The sequence below is a fragment of the Ctenopharyngodon idella genome, chromosome 9 (assembly GCF_019924925.1).
Source record: "Ctenopharyngodon idella isolate HZGC_01 chromosome 9, HZGC01, whole genome shotgun sequence".
In the NCBI taxonomy this organism is placed as follows: domain Eukaryota; kingdom Metazoa; phylum Chordata; class Actinopteri; order Cypriniformes; family Xenocyprididae; genus Ctenopharyngodon; species Ctenopharyngodon idella.
In genome coordinates, this window is record NC_067228.1 from 18831736 (window position 1) to 18856217 (window position 24482).

At 38.6% G+C, this 24482-nt stretch overlaps 1 protein-coding gene across 3 annotated transcripts in view; it reads left to right on the forward strand.

Moving 5' to 3' along the window:
- The window catches only part of ankrd44 (ankyrin repeat domain 44), a 31433-nt gene extending 8408 nt beyond the window's left edge, over positions 1 to 23025 (forward strand). Inside the window, exons 3-28 of one of the 3 annotated variants that reach the window (XM_051905553.1) lie at positions 1804 to 1882; positions 2191 to 2261; positions 2490 to 2690; positions 3056 to 3143; positions 5340 to 5482; positions 5584 to 5796; positions 5882 to 5960; positions 6231 to 6345; positions 6446 to 6528; positions 7765 to 7882; positions 8813 to 8881; positions 9526 to 9666; positions 12754 to 12819; positions 13468 to 13579; positions 13874 to 13945; positions 15024 to 15225; positions 15317 to 15404; positions 15935 to 16052; positions 16856 to 17075; positions 17182 to 17269; positions 17365 to 17448; positions 17732 to 17877; positions 17993 to 18075; positions 18854 to 18933; positions 19116 to 19207; positions 19545 to 23025. In XM_051905553.1, the coding sequence (XP_051761513.1) occupies positions 1804 to 1882; positions 2191 to 2261; positions 2490 to 2690; positions 3056 to 3143; positions 5340 to 5482; positions 5584 to 5796; positions 5882 to 5960; positions 6231 to 6345; positions 6446 to 6528; positions 7765 to 7882; positions 8813 to 8881; positions 9526 to 9666; positions 12754 to 12819; positions 13468 to 13579; positions 13874 to 13945; positions 15024 to 15225; positions 15317 to 15404; positions 15935 to 16052; positions 16856 to 17075; positions 17182 to 17269; positions 17365 to 17448; positions 17732 to 17877; positions 17993 to 18075; positions 18854 to 18933; positions 19116 to 19207; positions 19545 to 19789 (3096 nt within the window). In that variant the 3' untranslated portion in view covers positions 19790 to 23025. The remainder of the gene's footprint in view (positions 1 to 1803; positions 1883 to 2190; positions 2262 to 2489; positions 2691 to 3055; positions 3144 to 5339; positions 5483 to 5583; positions 5797 to 5881; positions 5961 to 6230; positions 6346 to 6445; positions 6529 to 7764; positions 7883 to 8812; positions 8882 to 9525; positions 9667 to 12753; positions 12820 to 13467; positions 13580 to 13873; positions 13946 to 15023; positions 15226 to 15316; positions 15405 to 15934; positions 16053 to 16855; positions 17076 to 17181; positions 17270 to 17364; positions 17449 to 17731; positions 17878 to 17992; positions 18076 to 18853; positions 18934 to 19115; positions 19208 to 19544) is intronic. The other 2 variants (XM_051905555.1, XM_051905554.1) reach the window with 2 other exon arrangements.
- The last annotated feature ends 1457 nt before the right edge of the window (positions 23026 to 24482 follow it).

A 24482-nucleotide genomic window follows, 5' to 3' on the forward strand; every position in this document is an offset into this window, starting at 1 on the left:
AAAAAAAAAAATGGTATACACCTCCAAGTACACTACCATTCAAACCAGGGATGTCAAACTCAGTTCCTGGAGTGCCACTGTCCTGCAGAGTTCCAACCCTAATTAAACACACCTGAACCAATTAATCAAGGGCTGCGTCCGAAAACTGGAAAATGCTGCCACTTGGAAGGACACATTTCTAGGTAGGAAGGCATCAAGGCATGTCCATATCCAATGTTAGCTTCACTTCCTGTTTCTTGAGATACCTTCCTCTGATTGATTTTTGAAGGCAGCATTGATGTGTCCTTTGCTGCCTTTGATATCCCATAATCCTGTGCTTTCCATTCTGTGGCTGCATCCGAAAACCTAGGCAGCTGACTTGCTGCCTCGCTGCCCTATTAGGCAATGACTTGTAAGGCAGCATTTGTGCATGAAGGCACCTCACGAAACTGATTTTGGACAGACTTCTGAGGCAGCGTAACAGTTTAATGATCTACCGCAAAACAGCGAGAGCTTTGGTGAAAACTAAACAAATATTTAATTACTACAGTAGTAGAAATGACATAAAAAGTGGAAAATGTTGGTCAAAAACGTACATTTACACACAAACTGACTAGCAAACGCAACTTTTGGACGCCATCTTTATTTTTCTAATTGTCACAGAATGTAAAGCACAGGATTGTGGGATATCAAAGGCAGCAAAGGATACATCTATGCTTCCTTCAAAAATCGATCAGATGAAGGCAAAGTCCCTTTGTTCTATAGTCTTTGATGAAGGTTATCTCAGGAAACAGGAAGTGAAGCTAACATTGGATTTGGACGTGCCTTGATGCCTACCTACCTTGAAATGTATCCTCCGAATGCAGCTTTTTCCAGTTTACGGACGCAGCCCGTGACAGTTGGTTGAGCTAGAAAAATAAAGATGGCGTCCGAAAGTTATAGTTGTAAATGTACTTTTTTGACCAACATTTTCCACTTTTGATGTAATTTCAAGCGCGAAATTACTACTGTAGTAATTAAATATTTGTTTAGTTCTCACCAAAGCGCGCGCTATTTTGCGGTAGATCATTAAACTGTTACGCTGTCTCGGAAGTCTGCCTGAAATCAGTTTCGTGAGGTGCCTTCATGCACAAACGCTGCTTTACAAGTCATTGCCTGATAGGGCAGCGAGACAAGAAGTCAGCTGCCTAGGTTTTCGGATGCAGCCAAGGTATTCGGGATTACTAGAAACCAGTAAAGTAAAAACAGTAAGGTAAAACCATTTATGATGCCTGAAAAAGATTTCTGTTTCATATAAATGCTGTTCTTTTGAACTTTTTATTCATCAAAAAATCCTAAAAACATTAAGCAGCACAACTGTTTTGAATAATGATAGTAAGATATGTTTCTTGAGCGCCAAATCAGCATATCAGAATGATTTCTGAAGGATCATGTGACACTGAATGCTGTAGTAATGGCTACTGTAAATTCAGCTTTGCCATCATGGGAATAAATTAGTTTACAATATATTAAAACCATTATTTTAATTTGTAATAATATCTCACATATTACTGTTTTACTGTATTTTATAATATAAAATACAATGTATTTTATAGATTATAATGTATTTTGATAAATGCAGCCTTGTTGAACATAAGAGACTTCTTTTAAAAGCATTAAAAAATCTTACAGATACAGACCCCAAACTTTTGAACAACAGTCTTGAATATTTATTCCTGGTAGATGAAGACTGTAAATGTGTATTAACTTTTGAGATTACACTAGCATATAGATGGGTTCAAAGCTTACAGACATGTAGTAAACTTTTTTTTCAATCTCTCTCAGGACACTGAGAAGCGTGCTCCCCTTCATGCAGCAGCCTTCCTCGGAGATGCTGAGATCACAGAGCTCCTCATTGTGTCAGGTAGGGCTGCTCTCTTTCTCTCTCCCTCCTTTCCTTCCCCACCTCCCTTCCATAGTTAAAGCATCTAATATAAAATAAATGCATGTTCAAAACCCACTGAGTCCAATAAGGAATAGTTTACCCAAAAATAAAAATTCTGTCTATTTTCTATTCTGGGAAACATGAAGGATGGTTTTGAATGACATGAGAGTGGGTAAATGATGACAGAATTTAAATTTTTAGGTGGACTATTCCTTTAAAAATTTAGTGAATCTTTATATTTATTGAGGTTATTATTGTTTGATGTCTCTTGTACTACTTCATTTTAGGGGCTCGGGTCAATGCCAAAGACAACATGTGGTTGACTCCACTCCACAGGGCAGTGGCTTCACGTAGCGAGGTGGGCTTAGTTGTTAAACACGCAAACATGTTTGAAAGAGAAACAGATGTTGTGTGATGTTGTCACGCGGCAGGATGCCTTTAAAACAATGCTAATCATATGCAGCACCTTTTGTGTGATTAGGAAAAGATTTTTTTCCAACCCTGGATGCTGATTGGTCAATAGTTCTGCAGCTGTGTAAAGTACACAATATAGTGTCGACAATCGTTTTCTTTTGCACAAATCTAGGATGCTGTTCGCGTGTTGATCCGTCATTCTGCCGATGTTAATGCTCGGGATAAGAACTGGCAGACTCCGCTGCATGTCGCAGCCGCCAACAAGGCCCTGCGCTGTGCTGAAGTCATCATCCCTCTCCTGAGCAGCGTCAATGTTTCAGATCGCGGGGGACGCACCGCCCTACACCACGCCGCCCTCAATGGCCATACGGAGGTATTGCAAATCGAGACTAAATATTTTTGCTTAATTCATAGCAATACGTAATTAGATCATATTTTATTTTACTGCAGTTTAACACAATAAGTGTTGCAAGTCCAAAGGACTGAGGCAGTGATGCTGACTTTTAGATACAAAGACACTTTTGAAATTTCTTGAGCTCTCAACGATGCAGAATGGTTTAGAAAGTCATTATGAATTGTGACACAAACACGCAGCACACAATAAGAGCTTCAGGAGACCCATAATTACTGCCGCATTACTGACTCATGTTTACTGCCTGTTGAGACTGACACATGCATTCTCTCCTCCATTTCTCCATCTTGTCACTGTTATTCACTTTTCTTTTTCTCTATCTTCAGATGGTTAGCCTCCTCCTGGCCAAGGGTGCCAACATCAACGCCTTTGATAAGAAAGACTGCCGTGCACTGCACTGGGCAGCATATATGGGTAAGCGAACGGTCCTATAAAAACATGTATGCCCTTGTTTTCTTTTTTTTTTCTTTTTTTCAGTGGAACACAAAATGAGTTGTTCACGCTGCTCTCTTCCATTCAAATGTGAAAAATAGTTATGAGGGGGCTGATAAGCTGCAAAAAGGACATAAAATCACCGCTCAAGTAGTCCATACTACTTCCATACTAACTGTACAATAATTAGTGGAGCTTGCCAAAGGCGAAGCATCACTATTGTTATTCGTCATACTTAATATTATTCTTCTGGACAAAACTTCGGTGTGCTACTCCTCCTGCACCGTTCGTCATAGACCCATGAATGAGGTGTCAAATTGACCAGCTCATTGAGGAGAGGTGTGCTGTGACCTACGATTTTCACACAGCGGATGAAAAAGTAGCAAAAAAATCCCATAGACTTAACAATGACGGAATTTAAGAATTTAACTGCTGTTTTCACACACACACGCAGGGCCTTAGAACCCTTTCTTTCTCTCTCTTTCTCGCTCTCTCTCACTCATTTGGCTTATCTTATCACGCAGCCAATAAATAATTACCTAAAATCTTCATAGCCACACCCTAGCAACCAGTTATAGGTCCCTAGCAACCACCCCAAAGACTTCCATTGAAAAAATAGATGAGAGGGATATAAATGAATCCGAACGCCATAAAGACACGTGAATTTGACTCTTTTGATTTGGGCAGACATCCAGTCTATTGGTCTAACCCTGCTAACTGTCTTGCCATGCCCTAGCAACTATTTAGAGCACCCTAGCATCCCAAACCTGTTAAAGAGGGATATCTTGTAATCTGAATGTCATAGAGGGATTGCGGTTGGTTTATATCATTCATGACAAGCAGCCTTTGGAGGATCATCATTGGCAGCTGCCAAGCCACTCCCTTGCAACCAAATAGAGTACCCTAGCAACCACCTAGTAATGCCGTAGCAACCACCCAGAATACCTTAGCAATCGCCTAGCAACACCCTAGCAACCACCCAGAACACCCTAGCAACTGCCTAGCAACACCTTAGCAACCACCCAGGATACCATAGCAACCACATACCAATACCATGTCAACCACCCAGAACACCCTAGCAACCGCCTAGCAACCACACAGGACACTTTAGTAACCACATAGCAACACCCCAGCAACTCCCTAGCAACCACTCAGAACACCCTAGCAACCGAGTGCCGAGTTTTGCCACTGCAAGCACCACTCACATTTTCTTCAGGAAATGTACATGCTGACATCATCAAGTATGGTTAGAATGCAGTTAGAATGACAAACAAGTTTCAAACAAGTTTCAAACAAGTCCGAAGCAGAATTCTTGCACGACTCCAAACAACACACAGCAGCCTTTCGTTACTGAACTAATCGTTTGAGTGAATAACCTGTTCATAAAGACAGTCACTTGTTTCATTTTAGAATGAATCAGCTGTTTTGAACGAATCATTCCATCCAAATGCTCTGCAGTGCAAAAAATGCATTTTGTGGATACTGGTTTAATTTGACTGGTAATAGCCTATAGTGCCTTATTATTCATATTTAATTTTTTGATTTAATGTAAGAATGTGACATAAAAGATGGGGGGAGGGAGACCCGTTTATAATTTCTGTTACTGCTGTGAACTAAACACTGCACAGTTTACTCACACACTGTAATATGAGGAATATGAAAATCTTCGGGTGTTTTTACAATAACTCTAAATCAGTCAAGGTATCAGCATGAAAATACTCTCAGCAAAATATTGTCTAATTGTCATTAACCAAAATCCCCTAAAAATATTGAGATATGACTAGTCAATATCGCACACCCCAACATGCTAATTATGTGCAATATTCCAAGTCTTCAGAAAGAAATTAGCACTTGCGAACATTCATATTGTTTTTTCCTCAAACTATCACACGGCTTAAGAAGACTTATATTGTGCACAAGTCATATGGACTAATTTATAGAGCTTTTATGGTGTTTTTTGTCCTTTTCTGAGCTTGACAGACCTTGGTCACTTTCTGATTTTGTTTTATGGAAAGAAGTCAACATTCTGGAAAACATCTCCTTCTGTTTTCCACAGAATCGTGTTTGAAAAGACATGATAGAGAGTAACTAATAACAGATTTTTCATTTTTGGGTGAACTTTTTTTGGGTGTAATCTGCCATATCTGTGTTCATGAGCTCCATTCTGTACTCTTGCAGGTCACTTAGATGTAGTGTGTTTATTGGTGAGTCAAGGGGCTGAGATCAGCTGCAAGGACAAGAGGGGATACACACCTCTACACGCTGCTGCTTCCAACGGTCAGATCGCTGTGGTGAAACACCTGCTCAGCCTGGCTGTAGAGGTACCCAGGATGCAAATAGATACATATAGGCAAGGGAACATGGGGTCATTGGAAAAACATCTAGTTTTAGCTGACCATTACATTGTATGCTTCACTCGTAGATAGATGAAGCCAATGCTTTTGGGAACACAGCTCTGCACGTGGCATGTTTTAATGGGCAGGACGCGGTGGTCAGCGAGCTGATCGATTATGGTGCTAATGTCAGTCAGCCAAATAACAAGGGCTTCACACCTCTCCACTTTGCTGCTGCGTCCACTCATGGTGCCCTGTGTCTGGAGTTCCTGGTCAACAGTGGAGCTGATGTCAATGTTCAGGTATGTTCAGTTTGGACTAAATATAGACAGACAGTCCAAATTCTGTGTGCTTTATGCTAATAAACATTTTGTGATGTTTCCTCAGAGTCGAGATGGGAAAAGCCCTCTTCATCTGACCGCAGTGCACGGACGATTCACACGCTCCCAGACGCTTATCCAAAATGGTAAAGCTGTTTTTAGCCGGCTGAAGGACCTTTCACACAGAATGCGTTTTTTTGTGGTAAAAATGCGAGACACAGGTCAAGTTCAGCGATCAAACATGTCCGTCTACCATGTGTTTACATAGAAAAACTATAGAAAAGTAGTTCAGTGGAATGGAAAAAACGTGTTCTGTGTGTACGACTCCTAAGATGTCTGAACCTAAACTGCCTTTGATTCTGATATCGACTGATTTGCATGTACATTGTGAGTACAGTTGTATGTTTTTGATACAGGTGGAGAGATTGACTGTGTGGATAAGGATGGAAACACTCCACTGCACGTCGCTGCTCGATACGGCCATGAACTTTTAATAAACACTCTAATCACGAGTGGAGCTGACTGCACCAGGTTTGACTCTGCATTTGGATCTTTGTTAAAAATCTTGCTAAAGCATCATTACTTGTTGTCTCTGATAGACTCTTTCTTTCTCCCCTGTATTCTTCTGCAGAAGAGGGGTACACGGCATGTTCCCCTTGCATTTGGCTGCTCTGAATGCTCATGCCGACTGCTGCCGGAAACTCCTCTCCTCAGGTACCAATTATACCACCGAATCAAATTAGTTACACTGCATTAATATAACATTGTAAACCTAGCGGACACCATTTTTGCCTAAAACATCACGTGATTCTTCATCATTCTAATATCCATTTTTTTCAGGATTTTTTGATTAACTGAATTTTTGAAATCTTTTGAAATATCTTAAATGTCTTTACTGTCACTTTTGATCAATTTGATGCATCCTTGCTGAATAAAATAATCCTTTCCAAATAAAATTATTTGTAAAGGTGTTAGATTTAATGTTATTGACCACAAATCACACCAGGTGTGGGAGACTTTGGGCACTCATTATTGAGGCTCATTTTGCATTCTGTATGTTCTTTCAAGCAATTAAAAAAAACCTGGATCACTCATTGATGTCCATTTCCCTAAGAAAGCTTTCATATCCACACCAGATGATTTAACATAGGAAGTCATCTGACATGTTCTGTACATAAACAGTTCCTTACCTTACATGCTCTTGTGTCTAAATGGGAGCAAATCCCTGCAGTCATGTTCCATCATCTAGTGAAAACCTTAAAACTGGAAGTTATTACAACAACAAAGGGAGGACCAACTCTCTATTGATGCTCATGATTTTGAAATTAAATATTCAGTAATCACTGGCTATGGTCCATATACTTTTGTCTATATAGTGTCTATATTGAGATGAGGAGGGGACCAAGTACTGAACCATGAGGTACCCCTCAAATTGATGTGACTCAGACAACCAAATACTTCATAAATGACTCTTTGTGTTAAATGCAATTCTTCCTTATGTAATTAGGTTTATTCTGTGAGTTAAAGATCTTGTCTCTAATTGACTGGCATGAATTTTTCCTCATGTCTCTGCTGAGGTCTGGCATGCCCTTATTTCTGTGTGCTTGCTTAACTTGGACTCTTGATCATGGGATTGTTGTAGAAGAAACATTAGATTGTAGATCCTGTAGATCTGTACATTTAAATCGTTCTGCTTGGTTGCACACCTCTGTGAGCGATGTGTGTTTGTCTTGTGTTTCCTGTGTGCACTGTCTTTGTTTTTCCTGCACTAACATACTTTCTCTCTCTGTCTCTCTTTCTGGACTGTCTCTTTTTTGTACTCCTTTTTCCCCATTTCATTCTTTTCCCTTCATGCTGTCTGACACTGTGGCTGTCTGCGTCTGGTTTGTGGGGTCACTTTCCTCTTCTGTGCACTGCATCCTTCCTCCCCATCCTTCCATTCCTCTACAGGACGGAGGTATACCATAATGTGCCCTCTCAATAATGACTCGGTCCTGTCTGCAGGCTTTCAAATCGATACGCCAGACAACCTTGGGAGGACATGTCTACACGCTGCGGCTGCGGGCGGGTGAGTCTGTCTGTCTTGCATATTTGGATTAAATATTTTGACTGTTGCAATCCCAATCGGGCTTATGACCTGTAAAGCTGCCTGAATCATATTCACGTACTGTCTGCTGTTGGCCAGAGGAGAACTGGCCCCCTGACTGAGCCTGGTTTCTCCCAAGGTTTTTTTCTCCATTTTTATCACCTGTTTGTCACCTAATGTCACCTGTTGGAGTTTGGGTTCCTTGCCGCTGTCGCCTTTAGCTTGCTTAGTTGAGGACACTTGATATTCAACAATGTTTTTTGATCTGCCTGCATTGACACCACTATATGTGAACTGAACTGAGCTGGACGATGACATCACTGTTTTCTTCAGTGCTGATTTATAGATAAATTAACTAAATTAATAACTACTGATTTTTACAACGGAATGAATCAATACTGAATTTACTTAAGCTGGACAATGACACCATTTTCTTTAAGAAATTGTTTACCAGTTATCACTGTAAAGCTGCTTTGACACAATCTGCTTTGTAAAAAGCGCTATATAAATAAAGGTGACTTGACTTGACAGTCCTGTTGGACTGCGGAAAAAATACCTTTCTGATCAGATGTGATCAGTTGTTGTGCTGGTGTTGTCTAAGCTTACTTTTCAGAAACATATTTAAAAAATGCAAAACAGGAAAAAATCAATGCAAATCATGGTCTGTCTGTTTCCTTATACTGTTTCTGATTGGACATTTTGTATAGTCATTAGTCATTAAGTTATATATACCCAAACACATTACCTAAAAATGCATGATAATACACAATACCAAAACTAATGACTACCCCGTCGTCCATTGTTCGGACAAATACCGGTATTTGACCTGTTGTGTGTCTGCATACCAGCTAAACCATGGCTAAACTCTCTCTCTCTGTCTCTCTTCTCTCTCTTTCTCTCTCTCTCTCTCAGAAATGTGGAATGTGTGAAGCTACTGCTTAGCAGTGGAGCTGATCATAACCGCAGGGACAAACATGGAAGGTGAGTTATTGGTAAACGCAAGACATTTACGTCAGAATAATTGCTCGTTCACTTTTCATGCCTGTGCTCTCTTCAGCTGCAGTTAAATACTGAATCTTTTACATAGACTGTAAAATATCTTCACTATTCATTGCATTCAGGAGCAGTAATCAAATTTCACATTTTTTTTTAAATCATACATTTTCATACATTTTTTTTTTTTTTCAGCATTAAGACAAAATAATTAAATATTTTAATTGCATTAAGACATTTTTTAAGTATTTTAAAATATCATCTTAATGGAAAACTTGGTTTTGGAATAAAGTAACAATTTAACCACATATATTCAGATTTTATTGCATTTTAAACTTGATCAGTTATTAATAATTTTTAAGTAATATATATTATAAATTTCATTGTCATATATGATAGATAAAGATTAAATAAGTTTTCAGAAATACGTGCTAAATTAAACTCAAATCTCAAGTTTTTTGTAGACATTTTCTCAGCTAGTTTGTTTGTAGAATCTCCAAGTACAGTTATCTCTGCACACATTAAATGAAATCATTCCTTTTGTTCTGATTTTTTTTATACTCTGAAACTTTTAGATCATACTTAAATTTTGTCAACTTCATTTTACCTCTCTCTGTTATGGCTGTTGACAGGACCCCTCTCCACTATGCGGCAGCTAGTCGACACTTTCAGTGCCTGGAGACTCTGGTGTCCTGCGGTACCTGCATTAATGCCACTGACCAGTGGGGGCGCTCTGCTGTGCACTACGCTGCTGCTTCTGACCTGGACAGGAGGTATACACATTTACACAAACAGCAACATCTGTGATTTCCTCCTCCAAGATTCAGCTAAAAAATAGATTTGTTGCTGAGTTTCTAAAAATAAACAAATATCACATTTACAGTATCTCACAGAAGTGAGTACACCCCTCACATTTTTGTAAATATTTTATTATATCTTTTCATGTGACAACATTGAAAGAAATGACACTTTGCTACATTGTAAAGTAGTGAGTATACAGCTTGTATAACAGTGTAAATTTGCTGTCCCCTTAAAATAACTCAACACACAGCCATTAATGTCTAAACCGCTGGCCACAAAAGTGAGTACACCCCTAAGTAAAAATGTCCAAATTGGGCCCAAAGTGTCAATATTTTGTGTGGCCACCATTATTCACCATTATTTTCCAGCACTGCCTTAACCCTCTTGAGCATGGAGTTCACCAGAGCTTCACAGGTTCCCACTGGAGTCCTCTTCGACTCCTCCATGACGACATCACGGAGCTGGTGGATGTTAGAGACCTTGTGCTCCTCCACCTTCCGTTTGAGGATGCCCCACAGATGCTCAATAGGGTTTAGGTACCCTCAGCTTCTTTAGCAAGGCAGTGGTCGTCTTGGAGGTGTGTTTGGGGTCGTTATCATGTTGGAATACTGCCCTGCGGCCCAGTCTCCGAAGGGAGGGGATCATGCTCTGCTTCAGTATGTCACAGTACATGTTGGCATTCATGGTTCCCTCAATGAACTGTACCTCCCCAGTGCCGGCAGCACTCATGCAGCCCCAGACCATGACACTCCCACCACCATGCTTGACTGTAGGCAAGACACACTTGTCTTTGTAGTCCTCACCTGGTTGCTGCCACACACGCTTGACACCATCTGAACCAAATAAGTTTATCTTGGTCTCCTCAGACCACAGGACATGGTTCCAGTAATCCATGTCCTTAGTCTGCTTGTCTTCAGCAAACTGTTTGCGGGCTTTCTTGTGCATCATCTTTAGAAGAGGCTTCCTTCTGGGACGACAGCCATGCAGACCAATTTGATGCAGTGTGCGGCGTATGGTCTGAGCACTAACAGGCTGACCCCCCACCCCTTTAACCTCTGCAGCAATGCTGGCAGCACTCATACGTCTATTTCCCAAACACAACCTCTGAATATTACGCTGAGCACATGCACTCAACTTCTTTGGTCGACCATGGCGAGGCCTATTCTGAGTGAAACCTGTCCTGTTAAACCGCTGTATGGTCTTGGCCACCGTGCTCAGTTTCAGGGTCTTCTTATAGCCTACGCCATCTTTATGTAGAGCAACAATTCTTTTTTTCAGATCTTCAGAGAGTTCTTTGCCATGAGGTGCCATGTTGAACTTCCAGTGACCAGTATGAAAGAGTGAGAGTGATAACACCGAATTTAACACACCTGCTCCCCATTCACACCTGAGACCTTGTAACACTAACGAGTCACATGACACCGGGGAGAGAAAATGACTAATTGGGCCCAATTTGGACATTTTCACTTAGGGGTGTACTCACTTTTGTGGCCAGCGGTTTAGACATTAATGGCTGTGTGTTGAGTTATTTTGAGGGGACAGCAAATTTACACTGTTATACAAGCTGTACACTCACTACTTTACATTGGAGCAAAGCATCATTTTTTTCAGTGTTGTCACATGAAAAGGTATAATAAAATATTTACAAAAATGTGAGGGGTGTACTCACTTCTGTGAGATACTGTATAGTAATAGAGAGACTTATAATGGAGCTCTTTGGGGCATGATATTATGAAAGGTTTAAATGTAAAAGTCTGCAGCTCATCAGTCTAACTAAAACATCTTTCACCCTAATCATAGTTTGTACTTTTAACGGTGGGACAGTGGAGAAAAAAACACTACATGACTTGAGGGTCAAAACATCCCCACATGTATAGTTTACAGTGCACAAATGGAGCTAGTTGTGGCCAAGCAACATGTAATTGATCGCTGTAGATGCATGTCTAACACGATTAAATGATGTAGACACTGGCATCTGTTGTGCAACAGCAGGTGAAATCGAGTGCACTGTCAATCCCTATCTCTAGAGACTGCTAGCAGCTAAGTAACACATATATCTGTTACCATGGCAACCACAGGCTATTTTTAAGTCTCATGTCATTGGGATAGTTTATGTGCAAAGACAGGGGTTTGACGTCAATTTACGGAAACACCTTTGTGCTTCGTTTAGTTAAACTAGCTGCCAGATTTCACTGGCACAAAAAAAATTGTGATGAGTAATGAGTTGGTAACTGTAGTTTCTGACAGTACAATAGTAACTTTTTAATTAATATAGTTTATTTTTGGTAACACTTTATTTGGTTACACTTTAAATTAGGGTCCAATTCTCACTATTAACTAAATATTAACTATGAATGTTGCCTCTATAAACTCCTAATTACTGCTTATTAATAGTTAGTAAGGTAGTTGTTAAGTTTAGGTATTGGATAGGGATGTAGAATAAGGTCATGCAGAATAATGCATTAATATGTGCTTTATAAGTACTAATAAACAGCCAATATCCTAGTAATATGCATGCTAATAAGCAACTAGTTAATAGTGAGAATTGGACCTTAAACTAAAGTGTTACACTTTATTTTACATTGTCCTTATTACACGTTACATGTAGTTACTATAGTAATTGCTATAAATTGTGCATAATTACATGCAACTAACCCTAAACCAAACCCTAACCCTAACCCTATAGTAAGTACATGTAGATAAATTAATATTACTCAGTACTTAAATGTATAATTACACTGTCACACGGACACCTTAAAATAAAGTGTAACCTTGTTTTTAATAATAAGATACCACAGTTTTATTGCACACAGATTAAAAAAATATATTATTAAATTATTTATATAATATATATATATATATAAATATATACACTTTTATTATTATTATTATTATTATTATTAGTTACAAATATGTATGCTTTATAATGAATTAAATGTAATATTATAATATTATATTGTATTAAATAAAATTTAAAAATTAAATTAAATAAAAAAATAAATAAATTGATTTATTGTTGAATGAGAAGTGACTGTGTGTAAATGTTGCTTTCTCTGAAGGCGGCGTGTGGTCCTGGAACCAGAGAGTGACGGCGTTCAAGCTGAGAGGGAGAAGGAGGCAGCTCTGTGAGTTCTCTGGAGTTGAAGAGCAAACTGGTCCATGTCTGCTCAGCCTCATCTCTCTGTCCCCCCTCCATGTCCCACCGTCACTTGTACTGTTTATACGTGTGCTGCTCTGATGCCAAAACATTGGGTGTTTGTGTCTGCGTGCAACTGTAACCTCATCATTTTCATGTTTGGGACAACCTTAATGTACTTTCCCTCTTTCAGCTTCCACAGTAGTGCACATACATAATTAAGCATTATACTATGCATATATACATTAAATGTGCACACATATATACATATGCACGTATCCATCCATCCATCATCTCACAAGTAGGAGTGTGATATGGCTCTGTATCAGCACGGCTGTGATTAGGCCATAGGCAATATATATGTAAGGAATAATCCATGGCTAGCTGTGCATTAAACGCTTTTAATGCATGACGGGGAAGCAAAAAACCACTCGATGTGAAATGTTTGCTCATTTCCATATGATATTCGTGGAATATCACATGGCTGGAAAAGGCTCTTGGCCAATCAGATTCGAGAACCAGCACTAACTGTTGTATAAATATATATACACACACCCACACACATATAGACATATGTATGTATGTATGTTATATGAGTTTGTCAGTTTGTTAAATATATATTTATATTTGTGTGTAGGTGTCTTGAGTTCCTGTTGCAGCATGGTGCTGCCCCGTCACTCAAAGATAAACAAGGCTACAGTGCCGTTCACTACGCTGCAGCGTACGGCCACAGACACTGTTTGAAACTGGTGAGGACACGAATAATTTCCAGTGTGTGCCTCAGGGCACTTCCTCCATCTCTACTCGATTGTCGCAACAACATTAGATTTAAATGTGTACCCTAACATGCAAATGAAATTAGTCCAGTTTGTGCCTTCATTCTTTGTAGTAAAATGATATGTGTGTTAATGCCTGCAATCGTTAGAACCTGTCAGTGCAAGAATGAATGTGTTCCAGATAAATACAGATTAGTGGTTTTTTTTTTTTTTTTTTTTCATAAGTTTAATGAGAACAGCTGTAATTCAGATTAAATTTGATTTCAGCTTTTGGACAGAGATGAGAACCATCAAGATGAGATGGAGAACAGCCAAACCAGAAGCCCGCTGCATCTGGCTGTAAGTCTAAATACCTTTTCACTTACACTACCGTTCAAAGGAACAGCATTTATTTGAAATATAATTTTTTTGGGAACTATTGTCAATTGTGATGAATTTAATGCATCCTAGCTGAATAAAAATATTAATTTCTTGACCCTTCGCCGGGAGTTTGATTGACAGGCGATCTAACCAATCATAACGCTGAATCCGCCATTTTGTCCGACAAAGCAGTCAGGGGAGTTAGTAGAGTAACGTCGGTGGACTTGAACTTGAAAAATGGTGTGTACTGACATCTTTCCGCGCTTGAACATAGCAACAGTAACTAAAGGGGGCAGGTCTTTGCGAACGGTTTTGTAAATGAAATTGATTAAGCAGTGTTTGCCAAAACTAGCATCTCAGTTGCTATCTCTCATAGTGTGTGATTTGAAGAAACCCGTTTGACCCCCTAGCAGATTCCAAGAACAACCTAACACGTAACAAAATGCTAAAAATAAAACACCGTAGTAATGGCATCCCAGCTAACAGGGAATGTTCTCAGAACTTTGGCTAAAGTTTTGGCAAGGTTCTTTCAAAGTTATGGACAAACATTATTCCAGTAACATTAGTAGAACATTTGTTCAAAGTTATCTGGTCTTTAATAATGTTCTCAAAACGTTAGCACAAAAACTTTTTTAGCACAATTTTTTTTATTTTTTTATTTTTTAATTGTTGCTACTTTTTTCAGAATGTTTACAGAAAGTTCCCATAATGTTAGAAAAATTATCAAATTAAATGTTCCCTTAACATTTATATAACCAAGAAAAAATAAGTTTTTAAAACATTTAAAAAATAATGTTTTCATAACTTAATGGGAACGTTAGCAAATAGTTTTAAGAGCATATTTTTATTAGCTGGGATAGCATTGCAATGCTTTGGCTACAACCTAGTGCCAACTTTTGCATAGGATAGCACAGCTTGCATGTTTTTCTGAAAAGGTTTGATTACTACAGACATTCCCTAACCTCACTAAAATATATGAAATAAGACATCAATATCTGTACAGACATTTTCATACAGTTGGTCTTACACCTTTACATGTGTATTTGTGTGTGTCCAGGCATATCACGGTCACGCACAGGCTCTAGAAGTGCTCTTGGAGGGTCACTGCGAGGTGGATCAGGGGGATGAGGTGGGACGGACTCCATTGGCCCTTGCAGCCCTCAGGGGCCACACCGACTGCGCTCTCACACTTCTGCACCACGGGGCCTCACCGAGAAGCAGAGATACTGTACGAGAACGTACACCCATCCACCTTGCAGGTATTGCACCTAGGTGTGGTGGAAATTACACAGTTGTGCTTTTTTTTTTTTAATTGAAATTTAAATAAAATGAATCACTGATTCTTTCCAGTAATGAATGGTCATACATCATGTGTGCGCCTCCTGCTGGAAGACTCTGATAATGCAGATCTGGTTGACACAGCGGACTCTCAGGGACAGTGAGTGATTAATTAAATAACTCATGACAGTCTTTCATTATAATACTACAAGGATTTTGGTGTGGAATGAGTGTGTCATGTCCTGTTATATCTCAGCAGTGTTGATACTGTAATGGGTATTGTAGAAGCTAAGGTAACTACATTCAGGCTAAACTTTTAAAAAAAGAAGTTACCCATATAAAGTCACTATTTAATATTTTAATTTGGCAGTCAACCAATCATAAATTCAAGGAGTACGGCCTATGCAAATGTAACGTTGACACATCCAAATGCCCGTGTTGGCATTACGCTCAACTTTCAGGTTACAAAGTTTATTGCTCTATGTGGGCGCTCGGTTTTTCCTGTGGTATTCTGAAATAACACTAAATTTTAACATTTAGTCAGGAAAAAAACAGACTAAGACGCTCTTCTGTGCTCCATAAATACATAAATAATTGGGTTTTTTTTAGTAAAGACAATGCAGTACTTATCCAAATTATCCGCCTTAAGAGTGAGAGTGTATTGAGTATTCATTCTGTGTGTATTTGCAGGACCCCTCTAATGCTGGCAGTAGTGGGGGGTCATGTGGACGCTGTGTCTCTTCTATTAGAGCGCGAGGCCACTGTAGACATGGCTGATCATCAGGGTCTGACTGCTCTACACCTGGGGGTGAGTTTCCTGATTTCAGCTGTATTCAAGTCCAGGATATGCAAGGACTTTTAATTGATTTTGGTGTTGATAAAATGCTAAGAAATGCTAATGCTAATAAAATACAACACAAAATCTACAATTTAAAATGTATACAAACATTTAGAGCAGTGGCCTAATGATTGATGCACAAACTCCAGACATATTGATTCCTTGCAGTTTTTACATACTGCTGTTCAAAAGTTTGTGGTAGGTGTGATTTATTTTAAAGTCTCTTATGCTCACCAAGACTGCATTTATTTGATCAAAAATACAGTAATATTTTAAAATATTATTGCTATATATATATATATATATATATATATATATATATTCCTGTGATCAAAGCTGAATTTTCAGGAGCCATTATTACTCCAGTCTTCAGTGTCACATGAGCCTTCAGCAGTCATTCTAATATGCTGATTTGCTGCTCAAGAAACATTTCTTATTGTTATCAATGATGAAAACAGTTGCATTTGAGGATTCAGCTCAAAAGAGTAGCATTTATTTGAAATGGAAATCTTTTGTAACATTATAAGTCTTTGCTGTCACTTTTGATGAATTTAATGCATTCTACCTGAATAAAATTATTAATTTCTAAAAAAAAAAAAAGAAAAAAAAGAAAATCATACTGACCCCAAACTTTTGAATGGTAGTGTAAGCAGGAAGAATAAAGTTGATAAAGAAAGACATTTTTGCATATCTTAAGATGTGCTCTTAAATATTTCTTTAGTTGTCACAACTAAATAAATGTATTTATTTTACACTCTCTTTCTCTCTCTCAGCTCTTGTGTGGACAGGAGGAATGTGTTCAATCCCTGTTGGAGCTGGAGGCATCAGTGGTACTGGGGGACTCCAGGGGTCGGACAGCCATCCACTTTGCTGCAGCGAGGGGTCACGCATCCTGGTTGAGCGAATTGTTTAATATCGCATGTTCTGAACCCCCAGTGCCCCCATTGCGAGACAACCAGGGATACACACCCCTACACTGGGCCTGTTACTACGGTTAGTTTTAACAGTCTCCATTATGAGTTTAAACAGATGCTTTTATTTATAAGTAAACAGAATGTAGTTTTTGAAGTATGGTGAACTACCATTGTCTGTGTTACAGGTCAAGAAGGCTGTGTGGAGGTCATACTCGAACAAAAAGACTTTCGTCAGTTTGATGGGAACCCCTTCACTCCGCTGCATTGCGCTGTGTATGTCTGCTGTGAGATTGTCTTCATCTCTGTAACCTGTTGCACTTTTTCTTCTCTGTTTCAACTCGTCTGTCTCTGAATCCTCTTCCCTACAGGGTCAATGACCATGAGACTTGTGCCAACCTTTTATTAGAAGCCATGGGATCAAAGATTGTAACTTGCAAAGACTCCAAGGGCAGGTTAGTAACAATCCTATACTATATACTGTTCAAAATTAAGATACATATATGGGATATTTTCTGCTTGTCAAACTAAGACATTTGGGAACTTGAAAGGAACTGACTTCATACAGAACCTTTATTAAAAAAACCACCTTGACCTGTTGGTTACAAGTCATTACAAATGCAGCTAGGAAAAGTTAAGATAGAAATTGGAAATTTAAATGTGCCTAATCAGTTTCTTATGATCATCATTATCATTGCTTTCTGAGGAACAACTTATTAAAGAACTGTTCTTTATCAGGACACCTCTCCATGCTGCTGCGTTCGCTGGCCACGTTGACTGTGTTCAGCTGCTCCTGGCCCATAATGCATCTGTGGATGATGTTGACCAATCAGGGAGCAGTGCACTGATTATGGCAGCGGAGAAAGGAAGAGTTGAGGTTGTAGGTATGTATTCACCATGTTTTTCTTTTCCTCTTTTGCATTACGCCTCTGTTCATTTGTATAAAACGGTTATGAAAATGAGCTCACTTATGCAAAGCGTGGCATGTGTTTTAAACAGAAGCTCTGCTTACTGGTGCCAATGTGAACCTCAGTCTGACTGACCAGAAGGGCAATACAGCACTTCATCTAGCCTGCAGTAATGTAAGTATAGCCAACTGAATGCCAAGTTCATCATCAGTCCCTATAATTTTATTGTTTCCCCTATAGTTTCAGCAGTGGTGCAGTGATCTTTCATAGTAATTTCATAATTTGTCATAAATCAAATGAAATCGCAGGCCTGACATTATTGGTTTCATTCTCAGGAAATGGTCCCATTTGCAAAAATTTATCTTAAGCTTTATTTGATGTTAAAATCATATTTTAGCATTGTTAACTAAGTGGTGTCATTTTTAATGCAACCTTTACTATAGATTTTTCTCAACAAAATTATATATTCACATAACAAACATAAAAAAAACAAAGATTTTCATATTATCTACTCTCTACAAAATTATATTTGATTTGTATTTAATAATTTAGCCTTATTAAAAACAGGGAAAAAAATTAGAAATTTCCACTTATTAACTCCAGTAATGCAACAGTTAGGTTGAAAAATGATACCAGCTATGAAAACAAACACTGCAAACAGTATTTTTGAATGTTTATATTAAAGGGATAGTTGAAATAAAAATGAAAATTCTGTCATCATTTACTCACCCTCAAGTAGTTCCAAACCTGTATGAGTTTCTTTGTTCTGTTGAACACAAAAGGAAATATTTTAAAAGAATGTTGGTGACTAGACAGTTGATGGTAGCCAAGAAAAGAAACTCATACGGGTTTGGAACAAACTTGAGGGTGAGTAAATGATGACAGAATCTCTTTTATCCATTACCTGTGGTCTTCTAAAGATGATTTCCCCGTTCTTTCTGCTTGTGTCCAGGGAATGGAGGAATGTGCATTGCTCATTCTTGGAAAACTTCCAGACTCTGCCCTCGTCGCTACAAACGCTGCACTGCAAACGTGAGTTCCACTCTACTTTATATTACATATTATGTTTACATTTATGTTTTTGGTAGATGCTTTTATCCAAATCGACTTGCATTGCATTGAAGGAATACATTTTATCAGTTTGCTAGCACCATGCTCTTATATACTATTAAAGAAGCAATTGATGCTCACTTGTTTCCTATTCACTTTCTCAGGCCTCTCCATTTGGCTGCTCGCAGCGGGATGAAGCAGACAGTGCAAGAGCTGCTCTCTCGTGGGGCCAGTGTTCAAGTACTAGATGAGAACGGTGCGTCTTCCTGAAACTAAAATCTCAGCAGATTTGGTTCCCATGTAGCTTGTCTGTGTATGCCAGTCTCTGTTTTACTCTTCTTTTATTAGTGTCATAAGCTTTTGCCAAAGCAGTGGCTGTGTTTCAAAGCTTTGACGTTGTCATGCGTGTCCCGTTTTGCCCCCAACCATGTGTTTGGCTTCCTGACTAGCGAGGCACTAATGGAATGCCGCTTTGGTCCATCACCTCCCCACCACTGTCTTTTTGTTCCACTGCTCTGTCCCTCCCTTCACCTCTTTCTGCTATCCTGTCCCTTTTCCTGTCTCTCTCGCTCTTTGGCTGTCTTTCCACGCAGGTCTCACTCCTGCTCTGGCTTGCGCTCCCAGCAGGGAAGTGGCTGACTGCCTGGCTCTCATTCTGGCTACCATGATGCCTTTCTGCTCCCCTTGCAGCTCTGGAGCTCCTTCCCCAGGTGCCCTGCTGAAATCTCTGCCCCGCCAGGCCAAGAGTCCCCAAGGCCCCCGCAGTCCAAGGGACCCCTCCGGTCCCTCCAGCGAGGGCACGACCACTGAAAACGACTCGGACTCAGAGACATTTTGACCCCGGCTCCTTCTAGAGGCGCCCGTCGTAGTTTTCAAAGCACATATTGTCATGAACCTTACAGAAGTTGTACAGATTTTTGATTATGGAGCGCAGCTTCTATAACAAGAGATAATGAAACATGACATAGCACTTGGTACGCTTTTGTTTTGCCACACTTGTTTGCACAGGAGATTTTTTCGAAAGCCATTTTAATCACTTTAACACAGGATGATTAGGATTGCCAAATGTTGACTGACTTCTCACGCTCAAAGTATGATAATTTATAGTGTGGCGTGGTGTGTCTTAATTTGTGGACTTTTGAGAGCACAAACCCTGCACAAGGTGAGGTCACAGTCATTTCACTCCTGTTGACACTGTGGGACCAATCAGGAACCAAGAAATCACATTTTTTGGACCAACAGGGGAGTTACCATCACTGTTACCAACCTCACTTAGTATTTATTTAAAGGCTGGAATACACCACATGACTTTTGCCCAGATCTTTGCTAATTTACAGTCTGGACAAGTCAACACTATTCAGAGCCAGTCTGCAGATTTGACTTGACAATTTCACAGAAAATCACATAGTATATGAGGGGCACAGACTCTAGTTTTTTTTGTTTGTTTGTTTGTTTTTAGTTTAGACTATTGCTGCGTTCCATTTACCTTGGAAAATGGTGCACCACTGACTTTATTGAGACAAACAGACCTGCTAACAAACAACATATTACTACTGTTTCACTATGGCTGATGTGCTGAGCAGCCATATTGGATTCTGAAGTCGGGGTTGTTGTGTTTCCCCCAAGTTTCCCATTCGCAACTCTGACTTGAGGGGGCATTCCAGTTAAAAGTTCCTACTGGGAACTAGGAATTTCCCACTTCTGAGGACAAATGGAATGCACCATAAGATTCCATCGTGTCTGAGAATATCAAACATGTTTGATATTTTGAACCGACTTTACAAATTCATTTGTCATTTTTCTCCTAGCAAGGTGCATGTTTCTTGGGGAGTTTGTGTTTGGAGCAAGTTAAAATGAAGTAGTGTGTGTTATCCTCAGTTGTTTTGTGTATAATGCCCAGTGTTTCTCTGTAACCATCTACAAAGTCTGCAAGCGTATGACGCCTTGTGTTTTAAAATCTGTTTAGATTTGAAAAGTTGTGTAGTGTATTCCAGCCTTTAGACTGTAAGTCCATAAAACCTAGTGTAATGTGATGAAAATCCAATGCAAATGTCCAGTTTGCGCACCAGTTGTACTTTACACATTGAATTTGACACGTTGTGAATAGAAGGCTCTTGAGATTTATATTGTGAAGACAAATTTTTATGCTAGAGATAAGCAGATTTCTAGGCCTTGATGGTCTAAACTTACATCTGACGCTTTTGGAGAGTGATGCTTTGTCACTCTGTTCCTTCTCAGACATAGAGACAGTGTTCAAATAATATTTCTATTCAGGTTGAATTTTAGATTCTAGTCAGAGGACATGGCGTGTTATGTGAACCAGGATGTTCTCAAGCCTGTACCAATATTTATTAACATTTAGATAACAATGGTACTACAATTGTATGCACTCGTGTATAGGAGAAAATGGGTGTTTAAAGTAATAGTTCACCTATAAATTAAAATTCTGTCATTATTTACTCATGTTGTTGCAAACTCTGTTTTCGTGGAGCACAAAAGCTACATTTTTGAAAAAACTAAATGTGGCTCTTTCCATACATCGGCAGTTCATAGTGACCATGTCTGTCAAGCTCCAAAAATAGCATAGAAATACCTCAAAAAAATACTATGTACTGTATTCCAAGTCTTCTGAAGTCAAATGAAAGCTTTGTTTGAGAAGGATGACATATAAGCTGTTAACCACTGAAAATCTTCCTCTTCAGTGAGCTGTTGGTACTGGATCATTGCGTCAGTGAATTGAACTGAAGAACTGAATTGTGAACAAATCAAAAATAGGGCTTGTTCGAGATACACCGGCGCTGCGCAGACCGATCGGCGTATGACATCAAAGTATCGCGAGAGCGATTGGAGGGCAAACGACTCCTTATGATTTTGAATCGCTCTCGCGGTATTTTGATGTCATACGCCGACCGGTCTGCGCAGCGCCGCTGCATCTCGAACAAGACTATTTAGTATGTTTTGTGAATCAAATCAACCAATTCATTGAAAAGAACCAGTTCAAAAGAACGATTTGTTCACTAATTGGACTGATCCAGTGAACTCACTGACTCACTGAAACAGTCACAGCAGTTAACAGCTCACAGAATGGAAGTTTATCAGCGAATAATGACTTAAATTTCAGTCTGTTCCTCACACAAAATTATTGTATGGCTTTAGAAGAGTGTTCCATGAACAGAAAATCAACACTGGTTTGGAGTGACACGAGTGGAAGTAAATAACAGTAAATGACAGAATTTGCATTTTGGGGTTAACTGTTATTCATTTAACATTGAATACAGAACTATGAGTAACCTACCCTGTCTTTTTTTCTTTCCTTTTGAAATTCTTTTAATGATTTGCACTGGTTGAATATGAATCCTTTTTAAACTGATTTCTAACATGATTTTGGGTGATGTCAGCAAGATTGTTTTTTGCTATCAAATTTGAATCCATTTTGCTTCAGAAGACAAAGAGCTTTCAGTGAAGATTGTGTTTTAAAATCTTGCTGGTCTGAAACTTTCCAGAAAATTCTAAAAGAAAATGGAAACCACATTTGTCTGTTTGCCTTTGTCCACAATGTGCCAGTTTCTCCGTGTCCAGTGCCTTGTTCTGCATTTTCAGAGTTTGTTAGATTACATCAGTGTGCATTTGTGTGTGTGTATGTATTAGAGTGTAATGAAAGAGTCTGAAGATGTGAAGATAAGTCTGGGTCACACCTGCCAATCGAAAGCCGATGTTTTTTTTTTACCAAGTCCTGATGTTTGTGCCTATGAGTGTGTGATTTACAATAGAAAATAGTCTTTGTACATATCAGCTCATGGACATTATCATCACCAGAGCAAAAAATTGCACACAACTGTCTTGTAACAAAAACATATGGTTGATTTTCTTTTCATAAATTAGATGGATTATGATTGTACGGACACAGAGGAATGGAGTCAAACAGTATTATAACAGGAAAAAAAAGCTTTGAAATGTGTGACAATCTAGATCATAGTTTCCTCCTCCATTCTGATTTTGAAGGTTCTTTTGTCAGCTCCAGTTTTTTTATATACATATAAATTGTACGACTATTATATAAAATGTTTTAACAGAGTTTTTGTGTAGAGTCTGTTTTTGTTTATCCATCTATTAATTTCATTCAGTGAATGAACTCATACGTATGTGGAGACATTTCAGTCATCGCATTGAACCAGTTTGCTACTGTAGTTTTTCAGCATGAACACTAAATTGTAACAGTTAGGCCTACTGTTAACCAAAGCATCAGACCAAAAAGTCCATCAGATTACTCTTGTTTCAAATCTTACTACAAGGAAACATATTGATAGACTCTAATTAAATATTGTATTGCACAAAATTAGTTTTGCATCAGCGTTAGGGACCCTCAGGGGACCTCGTAAGTATTTGCACTGCCTGTAAGGTGAGTGAGTGTGAGAAGCAGGGGGCGCTCTACTTCGTAACTAACATTTTTTAATTACTTTGTTTCCAAAGAGTCTCACATGCACTCTTTACACTTCACATTATACACATTGTCAAGTACCAAAAAGTACCATGGTATTACTTTGGTGTTTTGGACATGAATCAGAGTAGTCTACCATGTATGGTACATGAATTCCAGGATCATGCTAGATGTTTTTGTGCATTTGTGTGATGCCAGAGATCTATAGTGATACCTCTAGAGCAGTGGTTCTCAACCTTTTTGACTTCAAGGCCTCCCTTGTTTGAGACAATATTCAAAATCTCTCCTATCATTCAAGGTTATTACAATTTTAAATGTTTACTTATATATTTATTTTCAATTTATTGTTACAATATAGTTTACTTTGCTTTGGTGTTCTATATTTGCTAATATATTTTTTGTCAATGTTTTATAATTTCAGTTGATGACCAATTGCGATTAATTTTATTCTTCCAAATTGTCTGTCATGATTAGTGTGTTATGATTCTGAGGTATATACGAATCTTATTTTTAACTGTATATGGTTTATTCAAGGTTATTTATTTATGGATTTATACCGTTCCAGTTCTTTAGTGTTCTGTTTGCTAATCATAGTTTAGTTTTACAGTAGATGTCAAAAGGCTTAAGATTCATTATTGATTTAGGGGATTTATTTATTGATTGGTTTGATTTTGGGAATTTTATTTATTTACATGTTTTTATGTTGTATACAATTTCTAAAATATTTTTTTTTACTCAAATTACAGATATAAGGTATCCAAAATAGAACATACAACTTATTTAGTAATATATATTAAATACAAAAGTTTATAATAGTTATTATTATTCAATAAATAATATTTTATATTATAATATTGGGGTACTTGGTAAGGATCGGTCTGATGGGGGTTTATCAGTGGAGGTTACATAGTTACGCCATTAGGTGGCAGCAAGAGACTGACTAGTTAGTAGACCATTTGTTAAAAAAGCTGATTCATTCTGGATTGGAACGAAGCAAGGTTGTAAACAAGGGAATTATTTTAATTTTGAATATCTCCTTATAAGCTGCAACCGACGAGCAAAGTGGCTCCGGGAGTCCGGGGTGAAGGTGAAT